We start from the raw sequence: 19,361 nt of genomic DNA on the forward strand, positions 1-19,361 counted from the left end.
GGGATGGGACAGTCCAATTCTCTGAAGTGAAGCTGATGCAATAAAAAATGCATATTGTATTAACCCAGTTCTGTATTAATCTAAGCCTTGAGCGTGCCAAGAAGCCTCCTATTAAATGTTGAACAAGATAAAATCTCTGTCTTTAAGAAATATAATTTTTAGGGACTTAAATTGAGGTTATTTAAGACTTTCAGGGACCCGTGGATACTCGCTCCTCATCATCTCTAACTTCCCTCTCTCTCCATTAAACTCTCCTCATTCTCACCACTCTCTCCTCTCTATTTATTTTAAGCCTCTTTTTGCAGACACCTCCCACCCTGTTCAATCACAGTTTCTTCATCTCACCTTTACGCCTCCCTCCAGCCTTCACACTCTGTTCTGTTCTGCCCTCCTCCTCCTCCTTCTTCTTCTTCTATCCTTCTGTGAGTTTCTCAGTAAAGGTGTCAGCTCTTAATTGTTCTCGGTTTAGTCAGCTGACGCGGGGAAAGCAGGACGAAGAAACAATGCCAGCCGGGTGTGATGGGAGTTTTTAAAGTGGCGAGCCTCGTCTTGTATCCTCGCTTTCTGTCGCGTTCCCTTGGGTCACAACGCTTCGCAATTTCCCCGTGGCTGATTTGAATTTTTGCTCACTCTGCTGTCGAGCTCAAACACACACATTTTCCTCGCAAACACACACTCGCACGGATAAATAGGCTCTGGGATTTGGAACCAAGGGTGAGTAACGGTGTCTGAATCTGGAGATCTGTTGGTCCTCCATCTGTGATAGAGAGAGAGGGAGAGAGAGAGAGGGAGGGCGAGCGAGCATTAGTGATTGGCAGGAGATGTGACACAGCTGAATGACATCTGGTCCCAGTCTTTAACACGAGGAGCTGCAGAGCTGAGAGGCTTCAATTACACCAATGAGCATTCAATTAGACGCAGCCAACGCCAGCCTGGTGCAGCCCAGCTCTGCCATGCAGGCTGGATGGAGCGCACACACACACACATGCATCCTCGCACACATATGTGCTCACACACTCATGTACCATCTGCACAGCCCGGATACTCCGACTCTGATGTGGGAAGTAGATTGTATTTGTCTCATACTGTCTCTCTTCCTTTGCCGTCTCCCTCTTTCTCTCAGAGCTCTGCTTTATTCCCCTCTAACCCAGTTATTTTTATCTCCCGCCTGCTCCTTCGCTCCTCTTAACTGTCTTAAAAATGTATGTTCAATGAGAGAGATAACCTTTGACAAATGCAAGGAAGAATTGGTTCGGAGCTGCTTTGAGAAAGGGGGAGAAAGAGGTGGGGGAGAGGGAGAGAGCTGCAGTGGAGTCGTCTTTGTCATCAGCTGAAAGAAAAGACAAGAAAGGGACTGGAAAAAGAAAGAGGGAAGAGATGGAGGTAAGGAAAAGGTAGAAGAGGAGAAGAGGGAAGGAAAGGTGAGGGAGTGAAAGGGCTTGGAAAAGAAGGGGGAAAGGAAAAGAAGAGGGAAAGGGCAGTTAAGGTGTGGGAGATTGGAAAGGAGGGAAAACAGATCAAGAAGGAACAAAGGAAAAGAAAAGGAAATGAGGAATAAGGCATTAAAGGCAATAAAGAAAAAGAAAGAATATTAAGGGAAACACATGGTAAATAAGTGATAGGAAGGAGGGAGGGAAAGGAAGGAAAACAGGTCTGGGAAAGGTGAAGGGAAGCAAACCATAATTTTAAAAAAAAGGAAGTGGAACTGAGAAAGGAAAAGGAAAAGGCAGAGCAGGCGAGGAAAGGAAAACAAGAGAAGGAAAAGGGAAATAAAGGGGAGGGTAGGAACAATGGAAAGGAGTAAATTAGACGAGAGGAAAAAGAAGAGGAAATTTAGGAAAGGAGCAAAGAAGGGAAGAATTCAGGAATAGGAAATTGGATATACAGAAGAGAGGAAAGAACAGGAAAAACAGAAGGAAAAGATTAAAATGTAAAAGTGGAGGAAAGGGAGGAGAGAAAGACAACCGAACAGGAAGGCAGGTAAGGTAAGAAAAGAGGAAAAGGCAGGGAAGAAACGGGGAATAAGAAGGATTGGGAAATGAAAGGGAAAAGACCATGAAGGAGATGAAAGGAAGCAGAGGAAGAGGAAGAATGAGACAGGAAGGAAGAGATAAAAGAAGAGCAGGGGGCAGCCAAGGTAAAGCGAAGGAAGTGAATGCAACACAGTGGCTCTGTGGTAAATACTCTGAAGTGGTTTTGTGGGTCAGTCTGAGCCTCTGAGGTCAAACTGGTCCTGTCGGCCCCCTTTCCAAACCCACGAGGGAGAGAGGGCGGCGAAATAAAACCCTCCTTTATTTTCTAATGAAGAGCCGTGAACGAACTCTAATAAACTGAGTCGAGTCTGAGCGAACCGGCAGCATCTCGTCTCGCTCGCGTGACGCATTTTCTGCCTGTAAAGAAAAAAAAAAAAAAAAGACGCCGAATTAGTGCGAGACTTGAGCACGCGTTCGTGATGGAAAGAATGACGGCGACGGCTGTTTTATTCCCGCCGTGCTCGGGAATCAAAATCCGTTTTAGCTTTGGATGTATCACAGAAAAACTGGAGAAAATCGCTCTGAAAACAAGATTGGTTTTGGCTTCCGTGTGCTCATAAGTGAGGCCAGATGAGTCGCACAGTCACACACACACACACACACACACATGCATGCTCATCACTGCAGGCACACACACACATTTAACTTTGTTTCCCCGCTCACACACACTTCCCGCTGCAGCAGCTCGTCACGACGACCTGGAGACAAAAAAAAAGATCATTTAGAAACTGGCAGTGGCCTTTTTTTTCCCTCTATATTTAATTAACCAATCAGAACAGTGAATCCCAGTGATGAATCCAGCCATCTGTTGTCATTGGCTGCGTTCAGTTTTGTTGTCCGGGTGACGACTATCTCTGTTCGGATGTTACAACCTCGAACCATTCACCACAACCGAGGTGGATCTTCTTCATAGTGTCTTGTTTGTGTGTGTCTATTTGTGTGTGTGTGTGTGCGTGCGTGCGTGTGAGGGAGTGTGTGTGTGAGGGTGTGTGTATTTCCATGGTACTGTATATACATCCAGCCTGTATATACGACACATACACCTCACATTGACAGTGTCCACCCTTTAACTTGAACTCTAACATGCTCATGAGTCCCAGGAAGCTCCTCGCCTCCGCTGGTAAGAACGCCTTTGATGACTGTTTGCTTTATGAGGTTTTGCTCTGATGCCTCGTAATGTTCACACACACTTTCTGCACACACACACACACACACACACACTCAGGTGAAAGGTTGAGTTGTACTCACAGAAGGTGTTTTATAGCCTTTGCTGCACCGTCATTTGGGTGTTGGCATGTAGTCATTAATTATGCTTAGGCCTGTATGCTAATGGCAGCGAGCAGATTAACAATGAGGCGAGTTCAGCCCGCAGGTGTCCTGAACTACAGGACCGCCGAACGGGACTAGGGTTCACGTTAAGTGAAGCTAAAAGGCTCGATCGTGTGCTGGGATTAGAGTCTGACTGACAGCGACTGGAGGCAGACGTCAGTGTAAAACAGTCTGTTCTAGCCGTGTAACACGCCCACACGTCTGCTGTGCAAGCAGGTTATAGCCACCCACATTTGCGCTAATTGTGAGGTGGCGACCTCTAGTGGCCGTAGTAGTTATGACAGGAGCAAAGGAGGAAGTCAGGTGGCGTAGTGCAAAGAGCAAGAAGGAGGTGGGTGGATGGATGTGTTAAACACACACAGCTGGAGGGCTGTTCAAGTCCCGTATGAAGCCGAGGGTCCACGCTTATTTATTTCAGCTTACATAACGTCACATACGTTAACCATGTGACGACGAAGATCCGGGACACCTGGCACAAAGGTCATATATGCCGTTTGGGAGTTATTGACAATCAGCTATTGATATGAGGACATGTTGGTTATATTAAAGATGTGGAAAAGCCTGTTTAGTTGTTTACTGTTCAGAATTTACCGTCATCTTTTCCAGCATTTTTCGTAGCAGCGTGAATAAAATGTAAGATGTTTTTTGCAATAAATTGTAAAAGGAGATTAAAAAAAAGATTAGTGACATCACGATCCTAAATGTTTTTTTTTTTTTTAGTTTATTTGCCAGGGGTCGCGTTCATTGATGATCAGAAAATAAATAACCGTAAATTAGCCAGATTTAGTCTTGAGGGCTAATTTTCATCCGTTGGTGTAGAAAAGGCCCCCTGCAAGCACCTAAAGGCACCTTTTTATCATCTTAAATTTCAGTATCAGCCCCGAAAGTCACTTATCAGTCAGGCTCTAATGATTTTTATTGACCAGTTGCTAGTGTCGTCTATACAAAGCACAACCTAGCTTAAATCTCAGGCGATATAACCGGCGAGAACAGCCTCGATAAACAGAATAGAGAGGTCAGATTTCCTCTCGGCTTTCCCGTTCAGACAGAAAAACCTAGGTTTAACTGAATCAGTGAGACATGCACCAAACCTAAACACCTCAACAGCTGCTTTTACTGATTTCAACACATGTGGGACTTGTTAGCGAAATCAGCTGCTGTTGTGCTGCCTTCACACACCACGGACTCTTCTTCTTCACCTTCGGACACCAGGCAGCTCACTCGTGTTCAGTTCTGTCCCCTGGCGCGCTGACCCGGTCCAGCCAGGCGACCCGGCCACGCCTCAGCCTCGCTCCCCAGGTTTGACACCACCCTCTCTGGCTCCTCTCTCCAGGTATGAGTGCTCTGCAGTTGCAGAACCTGGCCACTTTAGCGGCGGCGGCGGCGGCGGCCCAAAACTCAGCCAGTCCCTCCACCGCAAACCCCCTGTCCTCCAACGCCGCCTCCCTGGGAGCGTTGGCCAGCCCAGGTAACACCGCAGCCACTCAGGTCGGGGGGTCCGACGCCGGGGGGGCCAACGCCTGCCTACGTCCTCCGCTCTGCACCGTTACCATTACCAGTGTTGTCGCCCCATGATCCCGGCACCTCACCGCCATCACCGAAACCATCAACCAATCATCGTTGCCGACACATCTTCATTGTTCAGATCTCCGTCAGTGTTGTCGGCCGTCTTTCCGGCGCCATGGTGTGTGTATCCACCGTCTCCGCCTCCCAGACCTCCATCTGTCGTAGAGACTCCATGCTGTGTTGTCGATGCGCTGCCTACCCGCGCCCCCCCCCTGTCTTCGAGCACCTCACCTCCTCACCGTGTGGCCAATCACCGCCATCCCCTGATACACGCACTGTATATGTGTGCGCGTGTGCATGTCTGTGTGTTCTGTGCTTCAGTGTTTGCGTCGGGTTCGGACCTGTGTCTTTTCTCTGTGGTGGTCTCTCTGTTTGTGCTGCGGGGGCCTCATGTAGAAAGTTTAGGACGGTAGATTCGATGTGTGCCGGGGGACGGGTTTTGTTTTTGTGTGTGTGTGTGTGTGTGTGTGTGTGTGTATGTGTTGTCTCTGCTCATAGCTGGGGGGGGGGGTTAAAAACGACCAGGTTGATGTCTGAACTCGGCTCAGGTTAAATATCGCCACCTTCAGATTCTCTCCTTCCTTCCTCCTCCTCTTCCTCTCCTTGTGTTCCCTCTCGTTGCCCCCATCACTTCGCCGCTGCCCTCCTCTTGACAAGCCCCCCTGTTTCTGCTCCATCATTCTCCCCTTTCATGTCGGCCCGGCCTCGCTCCGGCAGCCGTGGTTTTGCTGTCTCTTTTGGAAGCGCGCTTCCCAACAGAGCATGAATATGAAAAGCTGCACCCCCGCCCCTGCAGCCCCCCTCTCTCCTCCCTCCGTCACGTTAACACTTGCGCCGCTTCCATCCCACTTCCTGCCTCCACCGAGCCGTTTCGCACTGAATGCCCGCTCGTGTCTCGTCTCTCCTCCCTCATTCTCTCCATACTTTTCACCTTCTCTCTCTTATTCCAGCCTCTCTCGCTCTCTCTCTCTCTCTCTGACTCTGAATGTCAGTCCAACCTTGAATAGTACACACTCAGGTTGAGCTCGGTGTGAATGAGTGGCGCTATACTGCATGTGTCAATGGAGCTGAAAATGTCACGGCGGTTTGATAAATATAGGCAGATCTGCATGGAGACAGGCCAGCGTTTTTTGTTTTTGCACCAAGTGCCGACATAATGCTCCCTTTTATCGCGCCATTTCTTAATATATTCGGCGGCAGTCCTGCTTTGTTGGCGCCGCTTTGATGAGATCAAGGGTAAATTAATAGATTAAATTTGTTTTTGTTGTTTTTTTTATTTTTTGGTGTGGAAACAGAACAAGGTTGCGAGCTCCGTGCGCCATCTCATCGCGCGCGGCACGCGCTTCACGTCGGTGTGCGCGCCTCCGGGTGTGTGTGTGTGTGCGTGAGTTTGCGTCCACCGTGTTGGAGTCGTGTGTGTTGGAGATGAGTTTAAGAGCAGCTGTGCTGGAGGAAGCGTCATTTCAGGTCGAATGGGAGCGCGAAAGAGTTCCTAAAAAAGATTGTGCTCTCGCCTTTCTGTACATATGTGTGCTTTTTTTTTGGATGGTCCCTGTGTTTTTTAAATGCAGCTACAGCGTCACTTTGAATGCAGCGGTCCTTCAGTTTACCTGCTTCTGTGAACATCTCCTGAAACAAACAGCTCTCTTCCTCTGAGCCGCACATGTGCTTTCATCTCCTTATAACTGTGACATACGGTTTTTATACGTGGGGCCAAGGTGCTGCACCCTCTCACGTTAATTAAAGACGTTACCGGTGATGTTTGTGAGCATAAAAGAACGAGACCACTGTGGAGAAAACCGGTTGCCTCAACGTCACGTCTTCCTTGACCTCCGCCGCCTCCTGTCAGGGAGATGTTTCTACTGTCCTTTCTTCACTCTGGCTCCACTTAAACTCCACGAACAATGTGAAGTCATTTCTCGTTGGCCTCCCAGCGTTTGTCTTTATCGCCAGGAAGCTTTAGCTCTGTTTGCGCTGCGAGAATAATGACCAGTTTCTGCAAATCTCCGAACCAACCTGACCGGAGAAATCTGTGTAACCGTGGCCCACATCTGCATGGTTACATTTGATTTATTATATTTTTTGTTTTTATTTCTTCTTCTAAATTTAGTTGCAGCGTCGTGAAATATGCTTTCAATTATTCCAAAAAGATTTCAGAAGTAATCTTTTTTGGAAATAATTTAACATGATATGTCCCAGAATTTGTAATTTTCTGAAAAAAAGAAATTAAATTGAAAATGGTGGAAAATCCAAGAACAACTTTTACTTCTGTGCACACTAATATTCCACTTTTAATCCAAATACGGTCACGTCAACAGCATTTTCTGCTCGGATTTTCCTAATTAGGCCATTTTCCGATTAAGACATGTAGGATATGTTGCTGTTTTTTGTGTTTTTGGAGCGTTCTCTGGACATGTGTACAGCACATTCAGAGCAGGCGTCTCAGTTGGGGTTTTTCCAGCACTTTGAAACACTTTACAGCCTGTTTACATTCAGCTCTGTGCGTTCGCCAGCAGTCTGCAGGGCTGCAGCAGAGACGCATGCACGAGGGGAAAGCCCACATTTCTGGTGGGAAGGAGAAACCAACTAGTCTTAAACATTTTGAAAGACTTGGATATTAACAGGTGTTTGAATGTGTGCAAATATCACAACTACGATTTCTGGAGAAGGTGGCTGAACCTGTGAAAGATGGAGGCCGTGTTTGTTGATCAGAGCGTGCACGGCTGCATGTAAACGGGAATATTAGTGGAATATTTTCATGAGCCATGTGGACAGGTTAGCAGGAGCAAAAACTGGAATATTTTGTGCATGTTGTAGTGAGGAAAGAGGGCTTTAAAGTTCTTCACATGGTGGCGCCCTCTCCACCAAATCCAAAAATCAAACTTCCATTAATTTCCATTAAAATCTGCTGATTTATAACCCCGACAAGCTTTGAAAACAGGCGGCAGCCAGTCTTCTCTGCAGTGGTTTCAGTTGTTCACAGTTATAATAAATATTTCTGACAATTTATGGATGTTAAATTTCATGTGGCTTCTGTAAAGACCAATCTGTATGAAGAAGTCTGAGTTTTAATGTGTGTTTAATGAGAAAGCTCCTGGTCGAGGGACGTTGAGCTTTGTTAAATGCTTGTATAACAAGTCTGTTTCTTTGTCTCCTACTTTCCGTCCTCATCCCTCCTTTCTCTTATCACTCTCGTCATCTTGTTCTCCTCCTCCCCCTTCCTCCCTCCCGCCCTCCCTCCTCTTCTCTCCCCCCAGCAGCGGGCACCACAGCCAGCTCCAACGCCGGTGCCATGAACTCTCTGACCTCTCTGGGCACCCTGCAGGGCCTGGCAGGCGCAACTGTGGGCCTGAACAACATAAATGCACTAGCAGGTAGCATCAACAGTGAGTATTCACCCTGTCATCGGCCACTCCACCCCCACCTCCACCTCCGACCATCCACACCCAACAGCGACATGGCTGCCACGACCTGCGAGTCGATGCAGAGAGACGCAGCGTCACAGCAGCGTTAGAGTTTGGCTGATGTGGGTTTTTGCACATGATTTTTTAACTGAACTGACAATTTCTCAGATTAATTTGGACAAATTTAAGGAAAAGAAAACAGATTTGTTGCTAAAAAAAGATGAACCTGCAGAATTTGTTTTAAAATGAGAAAAATAAACGAATGTGCTTCAGTATATTTATTATCATTAAACAAAGGTTGAGTGTATCAGAAACCCACGCAGTCGTCAGACTCTAATGCCAGTGACTACAGAGTTTTATCATGGAAATAATTTATACGTTAACTACATATTTTTAACTTGTAGGATGAAATTAGACACTTATTTGCTCATTTTTTGGAGTTTTGAATCAGTCATTTCCTTTTTTTAGTCCATATTTTAAAAAAATTAAAGACTGAATGAGGTAGAACAAAGAGTGATGAAAGTTAACAAGGAGAAAAATATAAAAAAGTATATTCAGAGCAAACAGATTTGAAGACAAACTCTGAACCAAACTGCACCGTGTTTGGTTCCTCTGTCGTCTCTCTGTGTCTCAGTTTCACTTGATAATGAATTGTCCTCACTCTCTCAATGACGGCTACCTCATGGACTCATCTGGTCACAGACCTTTCATCCGTCCATCCATCCATCCATCCATCCATCCATTCCTCCATCTCTCCATCCGCTTCCTGGTTGTGTCCTGGGTTATGCTTGCTGTAAGAGTGCTGCGGCGCCATCGGGGCAGAGCTGGCGTCCTGCTGTGGCCTCACGCGTCTGTTGTTCGCATTGTGTCGTTTTGTTGTGTCACTGTCATGTTTTCTGTCATCTCGACAAGCAGTTTGAACAGTAGAGGGCTGAAAGGGTGGCAAAGGGGAAACTCAAACTAGGTTTGCACACTTAGTATGTGTAAATGTGACATTTCATATGTCCATAGCATTAGCATTTTTGTGCAAAAATTCTCAGCAAAAATTGCCAAATTTGACAATTTCCTTTAGAAATAAATCAAGATATTACAATTTTATTCAAAAATTGTATAATTTGATCAGTTGCAGGCCCAAAAAATCCAAAATTTTCTGCCCAACATTTGTAAAATATTATATATTATTCTAAAAATTAATCAGCTTTCATGCAGGACAGTAGAAATCTGACACTAAATACATATAAACCTGTTCATTTACATGCCAAATTGTGGTTAATTTTGTGTCATAAAACACCAAATATGTGAATTCCCATGCCATGCATTCAGCATTTTCCTTCCCAGAAAGTTACAAAAATGGTCATTTTCATGCCAAAAATACAAAATCTGACCATTTTCATGGTCATTTTTATGCTAAAACAAAACAAAATCCAAAAGAGGACAATTTCATTACAAAAAAAGAAATTGACTTTCAGTTTTCTCGCCCAGGAAATTCTTTAAATCTGATAATTTTCATACCAGTTTTGTTCTTATCAGGAAGATATAAAGAGACAATAAAGGCAAACTGGTTTTAGCTTTTTGCGTTTATCAGCAGCTGTGCGTAAAGTTTCGTCAGGATTTATGTGTAAATGCGGTTCGATCCCGAGCCGAGGCACGTGTTTCCGTCCACATGTGAGCTGAATGGAGCTCACGGTCTGTGTGTCCTGCCTTTGACCTCTGGGGAGACGGGGCTGGGATCTTAATCAGCGCTGTTATTACAGCACAGATCCTGTACCACTGGCCTCTTCCACCACATTATTCTCCTCTGACCTTTACCGCTCCTCGGCTGGAGTAGCTGTATCCGCCGTGTAAATCATATACGAGTCGACTCGAGCGCACACAGGTACAGGAACACAGGACACGTGGACACGCACGCACACACACACACACACACACACACACACACACACACGCCTTTCAAACAGACCGGACCGCTTTGGTTTTGCATCCCATTTTTTCCCGCCTAACCCTTCTCTCCTCGCTGTGCCCCCTCCTCATCCCTCCGCCCACCAGCAACCACCCTCATTTAAACACATCTAGGCCTTAATTGAATTGCAAAGGTCACCGGTGCAATTATTCCTGAATAAATGAGTGACCTATAATCCGGAGCTCCGCGGTGATAATTTATTTCACTGTGTCTGACGGTGAGGCGACAGGACGCCGAGCCAATGTCAGACCCCCTCAGACAAGTTGCCCTCCGCCGCAATATTAAGCCGTTACAAGCAGCTAATGACTGTTACTGCGGCGTTCCTTCACTTTTTAAACCAGCGTCCCTCCTCGCTGCACGTGCCCGGCCCCCTCCCGCCGCCGCCGCCACAACTGAGACATCACAGGCTGGAAAAGCACATCAAGTCACACCTCGCTGATGTTTGAACATATGGCGAGATATGTCTCTACACTGAGAGCAGCTACGAGGACTCTGTGACGCTTCTGTCAGGTCGATCATGAAGATGGACCATTATGGGATTTCACATTTCAGCACCAATGCAGATCATTCGGAATTCACTAAATCTGTCAATGTGCGTCTTTCTGTGCCATTTTATGAGGAAGTCTTTGATGATAACCTGCCTGCGTGTCCCGGACTGACTGTGTTTATATTTGTTCTGTGGATAAATCACCACTATGGATTTATTTGTGGAAGGCAGAACAAGGAAAGGCTCTTTACATAAGGAGCAGAATAAAACAAACTGCAAATAGATTTTAAAAAAGCAGACTGAACAAAAAACAAAGTCGTGGAGACAGAACCATGACCCCTAAAAACCGGGCGCATTACGTCTATGGTCGGTATGCAACCCGTCCGACAGAGCCGGCTCCACCAGGCGCAGTGTTTGTGCTTTCTCGCCGAAGTCAGGTGGGACGATTGCCACCACCTCATATTTGTCCATCATAGATAGATAGATATACTTTATTTATCCCAAGCTGGGAAATTGCAGAATCATGTATGGAGCTACAGCCAGGAGTCGGTTAGCATAGCTTAGCATAATAATTGGAAGCGGAGGGAAACAGCTGGATCTCTGCAAAGTTAGAAAAAAATCCCCGTTAGCACCCCTAAAGCTAACTAATGGACATATTGCATCTTAAATCAGTCTCTCGTTCCCTAAAAACTACACCACCCACAATGCAAATGGTAACATAGCACAAAAGCCCCAAAGCTGCTGTTTTAATGACCAAACAGAGGCCAGCGGTGGGAGGTGTCCCCTCTGTTAGTGGATTAACTGTGTCGTCACATGATCACTGTGCTGTTTCCCATTGGTCCCGGTGTTCTGCGGACACCGCCGAGTCCTCTGAGTGTCTTTGCGTGTTGTTGTCGTGTGCGTTCATGCATCGCTGCGTGCTTCTGATCTGGACTACACCTGCGTGCAGCTCTGGCTGTCATCAGCTGCGCTCATACCGCACTTGACTGTGTTTAAACTAATATCTGTGTGTCCCGTGCTCTGACGTGTTAGCTGTCGCGTCTCGTGCGTAGACACGGTGTTGATGTGTCTTTTGTGTGTGACGTCGACTTGTGTGTAAGTTACAGTGCAGTCTGTGTGTGTGTGTGTGTGTGTGTGTCGTCTGGTAACAGTTGCGTAGGTTTCTGTGTGTGTGCGTGTGTTAGTGTGTATGTGTGGTAAAAACACAACCTTCAGTGGGAGCGCTAATGAGTAAGTGCACTCTTCTTTCTTTATTGTTGGGTTTTATGTAAAGTTGCTCAAATGCTCTCAGGTATGGCGGCTCTAAACGGAGGCCTGGGCGGCGCAGGGCTTACCAACGGGACGGCGGGCACCATGGACGCGCTGACGCAGGCTTACTCAGGGATCCAGCAGTACGCCGCCGCAGCGCTGCCCACCCTCTACAGCCAGTCCCTGCTGCAGCAGCAAGGGGCTGCTGGCAGCCAGAAAGAGGGTCAGTAGCCTGGGGGCGCCTTTCTGCACATCACTGCTGCTCGGTGGGAGTCACATGTTCAGTGTTTCCTCTGGATTTACTCTGCAGAACTGAAATCTAGGATGGTTCCCATCATAATAAAATGTAAAATGTCATGAATGAATCCCTTCAAGTCAAGTGTTGTGCCGATTAGTTGTGCAATTAACACGTAAACAAACACTTCGCTTTAATGGAGCAGGACCCCAAACGCCACGCACTCAAAAGTTGTGTTTCCCACTGCAAAAAAGCACATTTTATTGGAAAGTAATGTTTCTTCTGACAGGAACGGCTCAGAAAAGGCTTTTAGTAGCAGGGGAAAAAAAGCACACAAATGAGCTGCTAATTGAGTAGAAAGAGAAAGCTGAACTACATGGTGCTTTTGTCGAAATAACCCATTTTTTAAAATGTAAAAAAATAAACATAAACTCACTGATTTGTCTTCCTGAAAATAAGGACTCTACATATCTGATCCACATGCTGTGTTGATTTCTGAATTTTATTTTGAAACACTTTTCCAGAGGCTCACATTTGTTTTCACTCCCTGGACAAAAGCCATTTTTATGCCCATTTTTCGCCCACCAAAAGAAAAATAGAGGAATTCTCAATTACGCATTACTTATTTTAAAGTTTGGCAGCACAAAGTGTGGGTTTAATCAGCCGTCTCTGTGAGTGTCATCGATATTCGTGTTGATGATAGCACGGTTCACGTCATTGCATTGTGGAAGAGAAAATGTAAAATTGATCAGCGAGCATTTCGCTGCCACCTTCGCACAGAACCTGACGGCTGAAGTTCAATTCTCCCACGAGCTCTCAGCGTCGGCGCTGAATGCGAACCAGACGGTGAAAGAAGCAGAGCCACATACTGTTTGTTTGTCCACTTCTCAGCTCTGCTTCCAACAAAAGTCCATTTATAAAGACGCTTTCTGTCTTTGACAAAACATCCAGGAGTTCAGCGCCCTCCGGGGAGACAAAGACGTGGCGAACACTGGACTCCCTCCCGGCTTAATTTAGCCGCGGAGGCCATATTTAATGACGCTGAGAGATCTGACCTATGTGCGGTAGAAGGGGGGCCGACCTGCGACCCCTCTTAAGAGGGGCAACGTGCCGCTGAAAGAGCGAGTGAATCAAAAACAAGAGAACAGGGAACCACTTTTGTTAGTCGAGAGGCAAAATATAATTATTAAATGAAAACCAAAAGCTTTCATCTTTGTTCAATGTTCAATACAATTACAGAATGTTGTTTAAAAGCAATAACAAACTCAAGGTCATGCGATAGCGTGCTAAGCGCTGTGCTTCAGCTGCGTTCCTATGACGACAGCACAGCAGCGCCGGTCGCTCCTCTCCTGCAGTTCTGCTTGGTGAAAAAGCTCTCTGACCTTATAACCGCTCTGCGTCTCGTCCCGCCAGGTCCCGAAGGTGCCAACCTGTTCATCTACCACCTGCCCCAGGAGTTTGGAGACCAGGACATACTCCAGATGTTCATGCCTTTCGGAAACGTGGTCTCTGCCAAAGTCTTCATCGACAAACAGACAAACCTTAGCAAGTGCTTCGGTACGGCAGCAGCGCAGGCGTTGGCCCGTGCCTGCACTTATCTGTCGTTCGTCTTTGATCAATGTGTTTCAGCTCAGGGGCCGGATCCTCCGGAGGATACAGCCCACAGGGGTCAGTCCTTCAGAGGAGATGAAGGCCGGGCTGAGCTGGATGCCATGTTCATGTCATATGAGACTTCTAATAGCCGGTTTCTGACTGCATTCACTCCTAATTACAGCTGGAAAAGTTTCTCGGGTGGTGACGCTCATATGACGCGAACATGGCAAGAGATGGTCCTGCCAAAAATATTAACAAATTCAGGCTTTACTCACCAGCTCATGAAGTCAGACATGCTCAGGTTTAACACTAAGAAGGACAAAGCTCGACTTTGCATCTCTCAGGTGTGAAACACTTTGTTTCACAGGTTCCATAGTTTCCTGATCATTTTCTCAGCAGGAAAAGGTTAAATTCATATAAGAATGATCAGGTGAGCTGGAAACATGTAGAATTCATCCACAAGCAAGCAAACAGAGGCCAAACAGGGAGAATAAATATTCCACTATATTAATATTTACTCCGGTTTAAATGGGACTGTAAGTTTTTGCAGTTCAAATATTTTAGCAGGTCTTTCAATGAAATTCTGGAAATCATAACTCTTCTGTGTGAACTCAATAGAACTGGCCCAACTCAAATTAACGTCTTAGACGTTGCCTCTATTTTCTCTACAAATATCAATTTCCCGGAAACTTTAATTACAGGACGCGTCAAATAAATTGTTCCTCAAAACACTGAACATTTTCCTGCGTTGCCAGACTTAAAGGGCCGGTGTGGAGGATTGATCTATTGGTAGAAATAGAATCTAATATTTAATCACGTTTTCATTGTTGAATCGTTGTGTTTTTCTTACCTTAGTGAGCTCTTTATATCTACAGAGGGAGTGGGTCCACGTTGCACCGCCATGTTTCTACAGTAGCCCAGACAAGACAAACCAAACACTGACTTTAGCCTCACGTCTAATGTCAGTGAATCCGACACTCTGGTCCTTTATTGGGGTGACAAGCGTCATTTGATCGCTGCAGGAAGCGAATGATGGCCTCAAAACGGGTTGTGAGATATGGTGGCCACCGGAAACACCGGTTGTATCCTCCAAATTCAGCCAAAAGATTTTATAGTTCTGAGCCACATTTATGGAAGACGGTAAAATGGGACGAGCATTGATGGCAGGACTGAACTGGGACAGCAAGTGTCTGCTTTCCACCTGTATTAAAATTCAATCCGATAGAAAAACAGTGCAAAAACACTTCAAATCCAAGGAGAAAAGCATTTAAGTGTGCTGGTGATTTTTATTTGCATAGCATTTGTCCATGTTGACAGCAGATCCTAAATATAATGCATCTCCATCCCTCTTTAGGCAACTAAGGGAAACAGAAATAAATCAAGCATGGATGTGGGAGGGAAGACAGACAGACAGACAGACAGACGGCTTTGATACTGTCAGAAAATGGATTGTGAGGACGGATGTGAGACAAGCGAGACGAGCAGTTTACTGTCAGTTTTAGAGGTTGCGGATATTACGAGAGGAAGCCAAGTGTGCACAGAGACGACTTTGTGAGAGACAGCACGAAAATAAAACGCAGTGTAGCCTCAGCGTCTGCTCCAAAAGCCTTGATGTTGTCGTGCTGACCAGCAGTGGCCTTTGTCGACTTGTTGGTCTGATATGTTTGCAGCAGATTTTGTGGGTTTTATTGTCTGTAGTTGGATTTTTTATGATTCGTGTTAATTGTTGCAGGATTTTACAATTTTCAGAGACTCATGAAGCTTCACATCCGAGGTGTCACATTTGTTTTAGCTTTATTCTTTATTTTCACTGGTGCAACAACCAGTTCTGTTCCAGGAGTCTGTCAAGTTTAAGTGTTTCTTATTGTGTACCAGGGGTGTGATTTAGTGTAGATGTAAATGTAATCAAGATAAATCAGATCTCTAGGCACAGAAACGTGGTGAAGGTGCCTCCGGTAGTACTTAAACATCAGTTTATTATTACACCTTCATTTCGACACAGTAGTCGGTGTAAATAAACAAGTAGAAGCTTGTTGGTCTCTGCTTGTATTTTATATTATGAGTCGGATTTGGAGGGAAATCGGCTGCTTTATGGCTCAAAACAAAGAATTTATAAGTGTAGACATGAAAATTCATGTTAGACAGGAAACAATGAGGATTATGGGATATGTGGTCTTCATTTTAAGAGATACTAACATAACAGTAGAGCTGTGGAGACCATGCTCCCATTATACCATCCATCCGTAGTTTTCTTCTGCATGGCCAAGCTTGTTTCTTGACTTTATTATGGAGCATTAGCGGACACAGGCTATTGAAGACAGCCTGAATATGCCGGCTAGCTAACATTCGCTTGCTAGCTATATTAGCTAAGAGGTTAGCAACATTTTAGTCCTGCATTTTAGTTAACTACCTGGACTTGAGGAAGCCTTACAGACACTTACGGAAATAGCTAACTCAGAACAGAACGAGGTTTTATGTTGGTTTTGGCCACTAATTGAACTGTATGTTACTCCTAATCACAGAGCAGCATATGCTACAAATGGCCACAGCGAGGCAAAGCTAACGTTGCTTCAGGCGACATCAAGAAAAAAAACACATATCTTGGAAGCGTTGATGCATTTGTCCAGAAAATGACCCATAACGTAGCCCAAATTAGCTATTTTTAATTTTCAGCAATGAGTTTATCAAGTTTAGTCATTGTAATATAGCTAATTTAGGATTTTATTAAGTTGTCTTTTCACCTAGCGTTCAGAAAATCCTGATATCTGTGGCTAGCTTTTATGTTGTGCAACATGTGTTCAGTTTCTGTAAGCTAGCTAGGTAGCTTAACTCTAGTGAGCTGGCTTGTTATGCGAGATAACATACTAGCTTGGTTTAGCCACTCCAGCTTACATTCTCTCAATTATTCAACAATAATTCAGCATTTTAAAGCACTCTGTGTTGCCACGTGGAAGTAGCGGTTTGCCCCATTGTCACCTTCTTCTCCACCTCTCTCCGGTGTCCCCGCAGGCTTCGTCAGCTACGACAATCCAGTGTCGGCACAGGCAGCCATCCAGGCCATGAACGGCTTCCAGATCGGCATGAAGCGGCTGAAGGTGCAGCTGAAGCGCTCCAAGAACGACAGCAAACCGTACTGATCTTAGCACTAGGGTCTATCTGCTCCCCATGTTAGCACTGCTAGGGTAAGTCCCCCCACAAAAAACGAAAATGAAAAAAGAAAAAAAAAACAACAGCAAACCGAGCCACGACCTCTACACAGGGACTGGGGGGGCGGGGGGTTGATGGGAGGGAAGGGAGGGATGTGGGAGGGAGGGGGAGACGACCTACAACCACCCTGAGGGAGACACACACGCCTTGTTTTGTTTTTTTTCTTGTTTTTCTTGCTTTTTTTTGAAGATTTTTATGTTAGCTTTCAAGTATTATTATTTATTACAATTAATTTTTTTGACACACATGAACGCTTCCATTACCGCCATTACTTTGTGCAATTTTTTTTGTTTTTTTTTAACAATGGAAGGAAGTAGCTATCTTGGGTAGCTTTTTTAAAAAAACAAAAATTTGTTTATTTGAATTTTTTTCTTTCTCAGTGATTATTTATACATTTTTGAGGACTAGTTACAGTCAGAACCGAGGTAAAGACAAAGGAGCCATGATGATTTTTTAATTTTTTTTTCCTCTCTCTCTCTCGTGAACCCGAGGCCTGGCGAAGGGTTCGTTTTTTTTGACACGCACGCAGATATGCACATTCGACCTTTGACCTCCGCGGTGTTGGTTGCAGGCCGCCGCTGCTTCTCCAAAACCCCTCTATGCCTGCTGGCAACCCGGGAGCAAAGGCTGCAAAACGTTAGTGGCCTCTTTACATTATAGTCAGTGGCGACGTCAGCCTGCCGTACGGTTACAGTCCACCACCACAAGAAGAAGAAAAAAAAAAAAACACACACACACTCCAGCTACGTCTTATTATTTATGTGAAAATAAAAAAAACAGTTTTTTATTTCTCAGAAGATGAAAAAAAAATAATAATTAGTTACTACTTTTCTGGGTCAGATCACATTGGTCTTTGTTGTGAAAGGGATATTACAGCATGCAGAACATTTTCAAAATAACATCCAGAATTTGATGAAGGCTATAATAATAATTATAATAATAATAAAAGAGTTTATGGGTTAAGGTGGTAACTGAAAATACTTGATGTTTGTTGAAAGATTTAAAAAATAATTCAAAGTACAGAAAGCCACAGGCCTGTAAATTTTATTTGTAAAAAAAGCAGTTCTATTTTTATACAACATTTTTACTGCCTCAGATGAAAAAAAAAAGGATTTTATTTATTGCCTATCGTTAAGTTATTGGACTCCTATAAAGTATACAGCATCATTAAAGTAGACCCTCGTGGAGAAGTCTCGTGGAATTGGGTTCTCCGGTGTTTTTCATGTTTTTTCAGTGCAGAAACCACAATCACAACACGCTCCGCCGCCATCGACCCCCACCCCCCCTCCACCCTCCCCGTGTCATTTATCCACCCACACACGCATTTCTCTGTGCTGTTCATCCGCCCACCCATCCATCCACCTCTCTCTCTTTCTGCCACTCTCCCCCTCTCTCCATCCGTAGTGGGACTGACTTCTTCACTTGTCGAATTTCTACCTTTTTCCTCGCGTTTTTACTCCATTTATTTATCTTATGTTTTTTTTTCTGAGTGTTTCCGTTTTTCGTTTGTTCGTAAGCCCCCACCCGCCCCCCCACCCTTCCAAAGATTTCGACTTTATAAAACAAAAAAAAATTAAGTAAAGAAATGAAAAGACCCCAACCCCCCCCCCCCCCCCCCCCTCCCAAAATATATGACTATTTTCTCCCAAATGACGACATCCATCTGGGATCTGATGGATAAAGCTTTGGGTGCTCTGTGTGTGTGTGTGTGTGTGTGTGTGCGTGTGCGTGTGCGTGTGCGTGTGTGTGTGTTGCCTGTTAGTATAGACCTACGACATTATATCATTTAAAAAAAAAAACAAAACAACAAAATCAAAGCTAAAAAATTGCCAATGAAACCAGTGCGTGGTGTTGCTGTTCTGCCGGTTTGCATTGTTGTTGTTGTTGTTTGTTTGTTGTTGTTTGTTGTTGTTGTTGTTTCTCCTGATTTTTACAGAAATGCTGTAGTGGTGTGGTGCTCTGGCTCTCTGTGTGTAACTCTCTCCTCTCCCCTGTTTTTTCTTTCCCCCTTTTAGAACAAACCATCTCCATGCCTGTTAGCTCATCGTTTGCCTAGCATGTCTCCGTGGCGCCCCCCCCCCCCCCCCCAAAAAAAAAACTTTATAAACAAAACAAAAAATCCCCACCAAAACAAAAAAAGTGTCATCGTCCTCCTCCTCCTCCCCCGTCATTGTTTTTTCTGATGTCTTTTCCGAGCTCACCTGATCATAACCTGGTTCTCCTCCTCCTCCTCCTCTTCCTCCGCCGCCTACTGACCTTTTGAACTTTGAACTTTTAGCTTTTTTGGACTTTGATTTTT

General features: G+C 45.1%; 1 protein-coding gene across 9 annotated transcripts in view; it reads left to right on the plus strand.

The window, feature by feature from the left end:
- Positions 1-19,142, plus strand: part of celf2 (cugbp, Elav-like family member 2) — a 186,782-nt gene extending 167,640 nt beyond the window's left edge. For 2 of the 9 annotated variants that reach the window (XM_041964181.1, XM_041964185.1), the window contains exons 10-14: positions 8,186-8,314; positions 12,071-12,250; positions 13,676-13,819; positions 16,865-17,037; positions 19,078-19,142. In XM_041964181.1, coding sequence (XP_041820115.1) covers positions 8,186-8,314; positions 12,071-12,250; positions 13,676-13,819; positions 16,865-16,992 — 581 coding nt within the window. In that variant the 3' untranslated portion in view covers positions 16,993-17,037; positions 19,078-19,142. Of the gene's footprint in view, positions 1-4,695; positions 4,831-8,185; positions 8,315-12,070; positions 12,251-13,675; positions 13,820-16,864; positions 17,038-19,077 lie in introns of all 9 variants that reach the window. The other 7 variants (XM_041964183.1, XM_041964187.1, XM_041964182.1 and 4 more) reach the window with 4 other exon arrangements.
- The last annotated feature ends 219 nt before the right edge of the window (positions 19,143-19,361 follow it).

The sequence above is a fragment of the Chelmon rostratus genome, chromosome 22 (assembly GCF_017976325.1).
Source record: "Chelmon rostratus isolate fCheRos1 chromosome 22, fCheRos1.pri, whole genome shotgun sequence".
NCBI lineage: Eukaryota > Metazoa > Chordata > Actinopteri > Chaetodontiformes > Chaetodontidae > Chelmon > Chelmon rostratus.